We start from the raw sequence: 12,485 nt of genomic DNA, 5'->3' as shown, positions 1-12,485 counted from the left end.
AAAATATTAGCTTACGTAGTGAGAGTCACAAAGCCATTACAATAGCACAGCACTGAGGATTATCTATTTCATGGGAAAACAGTACAGTATATATCACTAAGAAACTTCAATTTGTTCCACAAATTGAAACTATTGTATGTTAAGAAAAAAATTGTAACAACTCACTATTATCTCTATGTTTTATATGTTTCTGAATTCCCAGATTACATGTAGTCCATATAGATGTTCCTCTGCTAACATAATAGTTGGCAAACAAAGGATTCTCATGTTACAGTACAAAGAATTACATTTTAATAAAGCTGGTTATTTTATGACTTACACAAGTAAAATTATGCTGTATTATTTAGATATTCAGCTGTGCAATACAAACCAACACCACAAGAGCATCTCTTTCAGTTAAGAGTTAATTGACTATTAAATATAAAAACGTTACACTCACCTGCTGTACAAATTTCTGATCAATGAATCGCTTTGCAATACTAGGCTGGAAATCTGGGCTCTCCAAAAATCTCAGGAAAAATTCATACACCAACTAGAAATAAACATTAAAATGAAAACTTTGTAGAAGTTACCACTACTCTTTACTAAACTAGTAAAGGTCCAAACTACCAAATATATTCTTATTTCTAGTTATTTTAAAAGGGGAAATAGGATATTGAACATATTATAGCATCAAGAAGTGTACAATTAAGAGCCTGTATAACTTAAGAGGCGAGGACTCAAATATGAATACAAACAGACCTGAGTGCATCGTTAGAATATATTTTTTTAAAAAGGCAATTAATGAAAGTTTGCTTCCCAGAGATAGATATAAACTATAATTTTTAAAAATTAATCTGTATTTAAAAAACCTGGACAAATGCACTAAAGTTTAATCTTTACTATGAATTAGGCTTCTCTATACCTGATACCCCAATCCAAAGAGCAGAGTTTTGTTGCAGACTTTAGACCCAACATGATACAGCATATATAGTTTTACCCCCTAAAGTGTTCAGAAGTGCTGGTCCCCCTCCCATGGGCTTTGGCAGATCCACAGGAGGGGAGCAAAAGACTTGTAACAGACCAGAGAGGTATTGAGGGGCCAGAGTTCATGCCTCACCCTTGAGATCCTTAGAAGCTCAATATAGAAAACAGCATACTTCAAGTCATAGTAGAAGGGGAGGGAAATGCAGGGTGGCAACTACAATCTGTTTCTCCTCTCCCAACCCACTAGATGCACAAGAGTGGGGACTCTTTATGCAGTGAGAGCTGGAGGTGGAAATGTGTTTCATAGAGGTAGGGTGTGGCACATAAATGTAGGTATACAGTATCATCAGAGATATGAGGCCTTGGTTGTAACCAACTACCATTTTAGCGCTGCTGTGTGTATTAAAACCCTGTTGAAATGCTATTGTATGGCTACTATTGAGTAGGCCTTAGAAATCTATGAGGAGTAATACTTTTATTCACATATTTAAACTACAGCCCTTAGAACATCTGGTGATACATGGATGGAATCCTACTGAAGGCTAGTCAAATCCTTTTAGAGAACCAATACCTAAAAAATTAACTAGACTTCCTAAATAAAGAACAAATAAGGTGGTAGAAAAATGCCTGTGATGCACCATCATGAAATACATGATAAGTGCCTCTATCTGTGTTTGTGATTATCGTAACAATTCTCAATTAAGGGGTTTTGAATCAGTGCACCTGATAGGCCCAAGAAAGGAAATTTGCAGTATTTCTCCCAATATTTCTCCTCTTTTCTCCCCCCGACAAATTCCTAGATTCCGACAAAAGGAATTTAGCAGTAGCCATTTAAGAGGGATTTGAAACTATACACATTATATAAAACAAAATTATATTAAAAGAGAAAACATTGCAAAATCAAGCATGCAAAGGTTAGGAAATGCCAGAATAAAGTTTGCCCATGCAATTCTAATTCTACTCCCCTGTGTATATGCATTATGAGACAGTTAATTACACGGTCACAAAATATTTTTGTGATGGAGGCTCTAGAGCTGCTTAAAGAACCTTACAACAAATTTGTCAACATGGTTAGAAGAATATAATTTTCCCTAACGTTCTCGTAAACAGCTGAATCATTTTTGCTGAAATTCCCACCCATCCTTCACCTTAAAAAAAAAAAAGCCCCAGGCAGATACCTGGCATGAAAAATTCCAGACAGAACTGTTCAAGTGTGACAAAGTTATATGGTTTTGCAATGGGTAGTAGGAGGCAACCTGAACTATAGGTGTCATTACATGTGCTGCCTATAAAACAAGACTGATGCTAATGGAAGATTCCTGATACGCTACAGCATGGCACACCCCGCTGCATGTCTGACTTCTACTAATTGCATCAATGACCATGTGGCTGCTTTACATATTTCCTCATATACTACCAACAGTTCTGGAACCAACGTTACTGCTATTGTTCTCAAGGAATGCACTTTTCAAAGTGAAAAAACTATTTCAGCATTCCAAAAATCAGACTTCTGATATACGCCAGATGAGAATCCTGAACACTTGGAGAATTTAGGTAGCTCTGCTGGCTCTTCTTCTGATGTCTAGGCAGACTTACCATTTGCTGTTTCTAGGACACAAAACTGGTAACTTGAGCTTTCTAGAATGCTTTCTTTGGAAGTCCTTGGAAGAGGATTATTCTGTAGAAATTCTAGAGATCTACTACTTTTGTGCCTTGATGTTTTTCCTTGGAGACCACTAGTATATTGCCATTGTGCTTTTATGCGAATAACTCCACTGTTAGCAAGTCCCACAATTTCTTATACTGAGAAATAGTTATTGGTGTCATCTTAAACCTTCTTGGTCTAGACCCTAACAGTTCAACCAGACTATCTCAGAATTGCTTTTGACTTGTTGCACTATTTTAACAGCTGTGCCACATCTGGGGCAATTGTGTCTTTAATACTGATTATTTTATTTAAAGATTACAGCCTTTTGGATTGTGTGCTAGCAGACTGGTGGTACAAATTATTACATCATTACTGCATTGCTCTGTAGATAACTGCAAACAGGCACAATAAAATGACAACTTGGGACAGGTTGCTGTGGCTCACACAGAAGAATCTGTGAGGAGACAAGAGAAATTCAGGCTTCCTTTTTTTCTGCAGAGCCCAGCCATTTGAAATGTCTGCTGGTAGAGAAACTGCAACTATGGGCTAGAACTCTGCTATATTGTTGAAGGAAGCCAGTCATGGGTGGGGACAGGATGCACTGACACACAAAGCACAAGAAACCAGATCCTCAGGCTATTCTACAAGCACCAACAGGTTCCAATTACTGAAAATCCAGTTCATTTGATTCTCTTAGCAGTCAGAGTTTCTTCGACTTGAAAGCACTCAATTTTAAAGAACAGCAATCCTAAAGCTGTGCTCTCGACGAGAGGCAGTTTAAGTTGGTGTTAGGGCTCAGTGCTGCTGCAGTCCAGCAGAGGACATCTGAACTTGGAAGAAGGGAAGGAAAAAGCCAAACTGCTTCCATTATGGTGGAATGAACAATTCTAACCAAAGAGCAGCATCCAAATCTAATGACCGACCATGTACGGGAAAAATAATGAATCAATAATTAAGTTGCCTGGCCAAAACCTGTTCATCAGGATGAGTAACTCAGTATAAGGGTGAAGAGCTGACAACAATTTCAAATAGTATCTGTGGAATTCAGACTCTTCAACTGATTCCTTCTAGACAAATATACAGCACAGAAGGAGAAGTTACTCACCTAGTAACTTGAGATTTTTTTTAGATGTTTTGTCCCTATAGGTGCATCACCATAGCATGCATGCATGTCTGTGTGCTCTCAACTGGAGAATGCAAAGCAGTATCTGCAGGCCTATGCAGATCAGCACCTCATGCTTCCAACCTCGGGAATATAAGCAGATGTGGACTCACCGCCACTCAGTTCCTGTTTGACTACAGCCAAGGGGAAAGGAGGGTGGGAAGTGGAGCACCCATAGAGACAAAACATCTCAAAGAACTCAAGTTACTGTAAGTAACCTCTCCATCTTTTTCAAGTATGTGTCCCTATCGATGCTACATTGTAGGAGACTCCCAAGCAGTAAACTCAGTGAGAAGGTGGGTGCTGAGAAGGCAAGTCCAAGATGATTAGGAGGACTGTGTCACCAAAGGTAATATCTCTGGAAACAGGTAAGTTGGTGTAATGCTTGGCAAAAGTGCGAATGGAAGACCAAGTTGCAGTCCTACAGATGTCTACTACAGGAACATCTTTCAGTAGAGATCCAGATGTAGACTGAGCCTTAGTGAAGTGTGCTATCAACTCTGAGGGGGCTACATCCCAGTAGATTCACAATAGGTTAAAATTAGGGCTGTCAATTAATCATGGTTAACTCATGCGATTAACTCAAAAAATTTAATCGCGATTAATCCCACTGTTAACAATAGAATACCAATTGAAATGTATTAAATATTTTTGGATATTTTTGTACATTTTCAAATATATTGATTTCTATTACAACAGAATAGGAAATGTACAGCGCTCACTTAATATTTTTTATTACAAATATTTGCACTGTAAAAATGATACACAAAAGAAACAGTATTTTTCAATTCACCTCACACAAGTACTGTAGTGCAATCTCTATCGTGAAAGTGTAACTTAAAAATGTAGATTTTTTTGTTACATATCTGCACTCAAAACCAAAACAATGTAAAACTTTAGAGCTAACAAGTCCACTCACTCCTACTTCTTGTTCAGCCAACTGCTAAGACAAACAAGTTGGTTTACCTTTACAGGAGATACTGCTGCCTGCTTCTTATTTACAATGTCACCTGAACGTGAGAACAGGCATAGGCATGGCACTTTTGTAGCAGACACTGCAAGGTATTTACGTGCCAGATCTGCTAAAGATTCATATGTCCCTTCATGTTTCAACCACCATTCCAGAGAACATGCTTCCATGCTGATGGCGCTCATTAAAAAAATAATGCATTAATTAAATTTGGGACTGAACTCCTTGGGGAAGAATGGTCTGTCCTCTGCTCTGTTTTACCCGCATTCTGCCATATATTTCATGTTATAGCAGTCTCAGATGATGACCCAGCACATGTTGTTCATTTTCAGAAGACTTTCACTGCAGATTTGACAAAACGCAAAGAAGGTACCAATGTGAGATTTCTAAAGACAGCTACAGCATTTGACCCCAGGTTTAAGAATCTGAAGTGCCTTCCAAAATTGGAGAGGGACAAGGTGTGGAGCATGCTTTCAGAAGTCTTAAAAGAGCAACACTCAGATGCAAAAACTACAGAACGTGAACCACCAAAAAAGAAAATCAACCTTCTGCTGGTGGCATCTGGCTCAGATGATGTAAATGAACATGCGTTGGTCCACTCTGCTTTGGATCATTATCAAGCAGAACTCATCATCAGCATGGATGCATGTTCTCTGGAATGGTGGTTGAAACACAAGGGGACATACGAATCTTTAGCAGATCTGGAATGTAAATATCTTGTGATGCCGGCTACAACAGTGCCACTTGTTCTCACTTTCAGGTGACATTGTAAACAAGAAGCAGGCAGCATTCTCTCCTGCAAATTGTAACCAAACGTGTTTGTCTGAGTGATTGACTGAAGTAGGACTGAGTGGATTTGTAGGGTCTAAAGTTTCACATTGTTTTATTTTTGAATGCAGTTTTTTTTTTTTTTTTACATAATTCTACTTTTGTAAATTCAACTTTCATGATAAAGAGATTGCACTACAGTACTTATATTTGAATTGAAAAATACTATTTCTTTTGTTTTTTACAGTGCAAACATTTGTAATAAAAAATAAATATAAAGTGAGCACTGTACTTTGTATTCTGTGTTGTAATCGAAAACAATATATTTGAAAATGTAGAAAAATCACAAAATATTTAAATAAATGGCATTCTATTATTGTTTAACAGCATGATTAATCGCACAATTAATTTTTTTAATCATGAGATTAATCCTGATTAATTTTTTAATTGCTTGACAACCCTAGTTAAAATGCATCCTGAAACCCACTTCGACAGTCTGCGTGGAAATAGGCTGTCCCTTCACCATCTCTGCAAATCATACAAATAATCTGGACGCCCTGAATATCGTAGTCCTGTCAAGGCAAAAGGCAAGAGCCCTTCTGACATCTAGGTATGTAGGCTAGTTTCCTCTCTGGAGGCATGAGGTTCTGGGTAGAATGCTGGTAGATTGATTTCTTGATTAATATGGTATTTCAAAGAGACCTCAGGGAGGAAGTAAGGATGCACACATAGTATAACTATCTTTATTGAAGGTAGTAAATGGTGGGTCTTCCATGTGAGCACCAAGCTTTTCCATTTGTCTAGTTAAAATGATAGCTATAAGGAATAAGATTGTGAGAGAGAGGTGAAGGAGGGAACAGGTAGCCACTGGTAAAAGGGGGGTTTCCTCAGAGTACTGAGAACCAAATTAAGGTCCCACTGGTGGGCCGGGTTCTGTACAGAGAGAAGCAAGTTATACATGCCCTTGAGGAATCTGGCTGTAGTATTGTGGGCAAAAATTGAGAAGCCCTCAATGAGTGAGTGGAAAGCTATTATAGACACCAAATGTACTCTGACTGAGCTCACTGATCAACTTTGAATCTTTAAATCAAACAGGTAATAAAGGATTTTAGACAGTGGAACTTCTGATGCTTAAGAAAAGTGAAGAGAACACAGGGAACGGACGTGTAAGGTAAGTTTTGCAAAACTAAAGTTTCCTGCTAGATAGGAGAACTGACTGGACTTATCTTAACAGCTTAGCCCCAGGCTCAAGAACCATCCTCTCAGGTTCAGAGAGGAGTGGTTTAGATGGATATGGGTCACGGAATTCTGTGACAAGAGATCCTTCCGGAGAGAGGAAGACAGAGAGGCACTGCCACAGATAGACGAAGGAGGTTAAAGTACCACACTTGTCTTGGATAGGGCAACGCTATGAGGATAGCTCTTGCTCTTTCCTGTTGCAGTTTGAGTAATGTCTTGAGAATGCGGGGTAGCGATGGGTAAGCATACAGCAGGATACGGGACTATAGTATTATCAGGGGATCTCCCAATGAATTGCAGCCATGTCCTCCCTAGGAGCAGAAAAGGTGACATTTCATGTTCTTTGGGGTGACCAAAAGGTCTGTTTCTGGGAGATCCCAGGTCTGGCAGATGCTGTGAAAGCCAGAATAATTGAGCTCCCATTCATGGTCCTGAAGGAATTTTCTGCTCAGGGAATCTGCAATTGTATTCTGTAGGCCTGAAAGATAAAATGCTGAGATTTCCATCTGATGGGAAATGCACCAGTTCCACAGTTTTAGTGAATCTGCGAGTAAGGACTTGGCTTTTGGCTTCACCCTGTTGGTTGCTATATTATATTGCTTCCTTGTTGTCCAGCATTATTCTGATGAACTGGCCCTGTATGGTGAGTAGGAAGTGCTGATAAGCATACTGAACAGGATACTGAGGTGGCACGAGACCTCTGGTGTAGACAACTTGCCATGGGCTGTGGCTTCTTGGAGGTGAGCTCCTCCTGCATCTCAAAAGAGAAGAGATATTTAGCTATTGGAAGAATTTTTGAGGGTGGGGGGGGGTCTGATGAAGGGGTTCGTATGGAAACCTTCAGTGGGTCCTTCCACTACCTGAGAGACCCCAAAACTTTGAGGTACTGTGATGAGTTTGGAGTCACTGTTTGGGATGTACACAGTGTTAAGCCACATGAAGGCACTTGAGGTGCAATCTCATTTGAGGCGTGACGAACGTGGAGGCCGACATGTGGTCTGAGTTGTAGGCAGGTTCTTGCAGTTTGCAGGCTGTGCTGTATTGCTGAGATAAGACTAGACAGAGTAGAAAATCTCTTTGGGGAGATAGGCGGTAAGGAAGTCTACAGTGGCTCTGAAAAAGTCTACTCTTTGGACTGGGGTCAATGCAGACTTATGCTGATTGATACAAAGGCCCATAGACTGAAATAGGGTTAGAGCCTTAGAAGTTGCCAACTGGACCGCTAGAGCCGATTGACCTGAGGAGCCAAATGTCCAGGTATGGGAATACTGCTAAGCCCCACTGATGTAAATGAGCTCCCTTCTAAACAGAACAGGAGTGAAGAAATAAAATAACTGAACTAAAGAAAAAAAAAGAAAATGTCTATGGTTAAGAAAAGTGGGAAGCTGAGAACAGTGGACATCCAACTGCTCTGTCTCAAGCCAGAGGTGGTTGAGAAGGAGGTGAGTGGCAGCAGCTTCGTGATTGTTTATATGTCCTTATTTGGAAGCACGAGGTGCTGCTCTGCACAGACACTGCTTTGCAGGCTCTGGCAGAGAGCGCACACACACACACTAGGGTGGAGCACCCATAGAAACATATACTCTAAGAAGAGCTGAGCATGTCAAGAGAACCATATCACTTCTACAGGGAGAGGTCTTATGCCTGCAAGTGAACTTCACAGGCATTTCTCAGTTCTTACTGCTGATCGACCAAAGTCCTTTGATATAGCTGATCTATGTGTTGACTGTACGTAGGAGCAATCTGCTCTAATCTCCTTCCTTTCATCAAGCCTCTGACCCATTGCAATTATAGCTATTTCTCATGCAGGTAAAATTCAGTCAAAGACATTTTCCTTTCCTCCAGGGGGTTAATCGCTGTTAGGAACTTAGGCTGAACGGTCAGTCTTCTGGGAAATTTGTATCTTTAACTTGACTAAGCGTCCAAATACTGCCTTGAACAGGTACTTTTTGTAGGGAATATTCATGGCACCATTTTCTGTTATTTAACTAAAGTAGCACAATTATGGATTATATAGTCAAAAAGTGGCATTTGAAATCACCAAATGATACGTAGTGGTGTGCACCAAGTAGTATAATTATCTGCTCCCTATTGATTTACTGCAAGAGGACACCTCCCACAAACCCAGACTTTAAATACTAGATACTTTATTGCTGAAGCTACTGTATGGTCACTACATGCGATCAAAACCCTTCTGACTACAACCTATGTTTGCTTGTTCAAATAAACAGTTATGTGAAAGAAAACGGTACCACAAATCAATCCTGATAAATAGAGCACTGCTACAAAGTCACGAGGTTGGTACAGGAGTGAAACAATGAAATAACTCGCCAACTGTTATCCAACTACAATGCCTGTATTGTAGGCTTTGGGGGGGAGGGGGGAGGGGAAGAAGAGGGAGATAATTTTTCTTTTGAGCAAGACAAGTAAGTCTATTGCTCCTTTTTCTTTACTGTCAAAAAGAAAACTAATTTGTTGATATACATCTGTACTTTAGTTAAACTATACAGAAAACCCGCTATTAGGTATACAGAATGTGCAATGTTTGAATATGATTGTGATAAAAGTGAAGGCAAAATACTGCTATACTGTATTTACATGAAACATATGCCAGGTTTTCAGCTATGATAAGATAATAAAAATATAGGGGCTTGGTTTCAAGAATCAAAACACACCTAACTCCTTTCTGAGGGGCTCATGTGTGCAAGTGTGGCAGAAAGATGCATTTAAACTTTTTCAAAAAATAATCCTAACGTTTCTAAATTTATAAGGGAAAATTATAAGATGCAATAAATTGTTCTTTCCAAGAAATATCCATAGGAATACATCACCATTTAGTTTCTACATTTCAAATGGTTGAAAAAGTAATCCCATACCTGTATGTGAGGCCAGGAGGCTTCAAGAGTAGGTTCATCTTCTTCTGGATCAAAATCTGGATTATCACTTGGTGGAAGTGTTCTGAAAATATTAGAACTAATCTGCAAAGAAAAAAGTTCATTACTTGCAGTGTTGCTCATCAAATTTCAAAAGCCCAAACTCAACAATTGCCTTTATCTAATATCAAGATGAACTGAAACAAGAATGTTTTTAAAACAACTGTTTTGCCCTTTTCTTTTCACCTTTACATTATCATCAGTCCCAAATATTCAAAAGTCATGAGTCAGGCCCCAGAAAATCACAAGACTTTTTAAAAATTAGATTCATTTTGTCTTTAGGTTTTCAGTTTTCTGGGCATTTAGGCTGCATTTTCAAGCTGTTATTTGCAAACACGAGATCTAGAAACTTCTTTCTTTTTAATAGCTGAAATTTTCACATAATTACATGACTGCGAGAACCTGAGCTTTCAGTAAAACACCAAACATACATGACTTGCAATAAAAATTGTGAGTTAGCAGCACTACATTTGAATGTAAGGGAGACCCTTCCACAAATATTTCTATTTGTTATTACATTAGAAATATCAGATCCTCACTGTCTCTTTGCTTGAAGATCTTACGAAGTTTGAAGAATGCCAAAAATTAGGTTACACATAGCTGTAAGTCTTAGTTTTAGGACAGACTACAATTTAGAAAAACTAAAAATGCAGTTTTACAAGCACATTTTCAGATCTAAGCCAGTCATCTTACAGAAGGGACAGTGCAAGGACCTTTTCAGAAACACAAGGAGTCTTGGAATTTTCCCAAGCCCACTGAAGTTTAGACAAGAGAACAAAAATGTTTCGGCAGTCAAAAAGGAAACAGATATCTGTTTTCCTGAGGGAATCTGCTTCACACTGTTCATGTTAAATAGTATTTTTGAAAATCTGCTAGAGAATCCCCAAGTTGATTTTGTATTTTACCCTTTCCATTATTCCTTCAAAAAACATTTGGCTCAATTTTTCCAGGTATAACTTTCAAATTTCTTTAGCCTATTGGGTCCAAGAAAAGAGAGATTTTCAAAAGGGACAAATGGCAGGCACCAAAAGCTGCCACTTGTGCCTTTGAAAAAGTGCCCAGAGTGATCAGACAGATTAATCTCTACAGTTGAACACCATGCCAAAAATCAAATTCCCCCTCTTTTCAGTGACCCTTCTTCCAAGGCATGACTGTGGAACGAGCAAATCCCCTTTTAGAAATTGGAGTTCTACAATTCATTACAGAGTCTTACCCAGAAAAAAGGTTTATAATATATTGGGAATAAAAAAAATTGCAGAAAGTTGGAGGAAAATGATGTCCAAATTTGATTTCACTACTTTTAAAGCTGAAAAAAATCTCAGAAAGATTAGTTAGTACATGAGAAGTACTCTTAGGTATATTATCCGAACCCTAAATTCTCATGCTTGGTTCAAGGTCCACAATAGCATTTAACTTCAAAAAGGCGAATGACATAAAAATGAGGAAGCTAATTGAACAGAAATTACAAGGAACAGTCACAGGAGTGAAATGCCTGCAAGCTGCATGGAATCTATTTTAAAACACCATAAGAAAGGCTCAAACTAAACATATACCACAAATTTAAAACAAAACAAAACAAAACAGAGAACCAAAAATGTGCCACCATAGCATAATCTGCCAGTAGAATATATTTTTCTTGTCTGCAAAGTGGAGAGATATAGGATAAGTTTGCTGTACTATGCACCTTTCCCACAGTCTCTTTGTATCCTCACCCAAGTATGTTCATGTAAAATACTGCTGTGACGTTATTGATAGCTACCTGAAACACTCTCCATGTCAAGGGCGAAAGGACTTGAGATACCAATATATTGGTCTTAATTCTAGAACACGGATATGGATTTTTCCTCCCAGAAATTCCACTGACCATGAATGATCAAATTCTTGTAATGAGTTCTCCAGCCAAAATTGGAAGCATCCAAGATGACTGTGGCCAATGGAGCCAAGGAGTTAATGTTGAAATGTCTTAAAATAAATTGTATTCAAATCCATCATGTCTTGCTAGCCAGTATTGTAGAGGCCTCGCCTTTAGACATGCATATGGCGATATGTACATCAAGGTCATAAGGCCCATCAGCTTGAGGAACATCACTGTTTGAAATGAGTTCTCCTGAGTATTACTATTACTCTAAATATCTTTCTTTTGGAAGAAAAAAAGCTGCCCCAATAAAATTGTCATCTGGGGTATAGCTGTGTATGACATCTTCCAATATATCTTGAACCCTGGTGTTTGGAAATGTGTTGTCTGTATCATAACTTTTGCTTGATTCTCCTAGGAGAACCCCTCAGTCAATCAATCATCCAAATAAGGGTAGACATGAATACTTTGACATCTCCTATGTTCTTGCAAGGTACTTTATGAATACTCAAGATGCTTTAGATAGGCACAAGGGAAGCCACTTTGTAATGATCTCTATCTTAGTCACAACAATAATTAACCTTTTCAATAAGGAAGTCTGAGATGTGAAAATATGTATCCTGCAAATCAAACCAGTGTTCTGTAGACAAGACAGATATGAGAGAGACTAGGGTAAGCATGTGGAATGTGAGCTGAGTAAATTGAGCTTCTCTGAAGGTCTAGAATGGGTTGGAAGCCTCTATCTCAGGGGTCAGAAATTATCTGAAAAAAAATTCATTCCTCTGAAATTCCTCAGGAAATTTCTTCTATGGCACCTGACTCAAGCAGCAAAACTTTTGATCATAGTAAATTCTTGTGAAGAAGATCCCTGAAGAGAGATAAGGAATGAACAAGGGGTGATGAAGAAAAAGATGGTGTTTAATTGAATGGAGCAGCACTATTGG

The 12,485-nt window shown here is 38.7% G+C and overlaps 1 protein-coding gene across 2 annotated transcripts in view; it reads right to left on the bottom strand.

The window, feature by feature from the left end:
* The window catches only part of PPP2R5A (protein phosphatase 2 regulatory subunit B'alpha), a 96,504-nt gene that overhangs the window by 29,449 nt on the left and 54,570 nt on the right, over positions 1-12,485 (bottom strand). For both annotated transcript variants that reach the window (XM_039529417.1, XM_039529418.1), the window contains 2 exons: positions 9,630-9,731; positions 440-532 (listed from right to left, as the gene is read on the bottom strand). In XM_039529417.1, coding sequence (XP_039385351.1) covers positions 440-532; positions 9,630-9,731 — 195 coding nt within the window. The remainder of the gene's footprint in view (positions 1-439; positions 533-9,629; positions 9,732-12,485) is intronic.

The sequence above is a fragment of the Mauremys reevesii genome, linkage group 3 (assembly GCF_016161935.1).
Source record: "Mauremys reevesii isolate NIE-2019 linkage group 3, ASM1616193v1, whole genome shotgun sequence".
Classification (NCBI taxonomy): domain Eukaryota; kingdom Metazoa; phylum Chordata; order Testudines; family Geoemydidae; genus Mauremys; species Mauremys reevesii.
The sequence above is the reverse complement of the archived record's forward strand: the minus strand, read 5'-3'. Positions and strand labels throughout refer to the sequence as shown.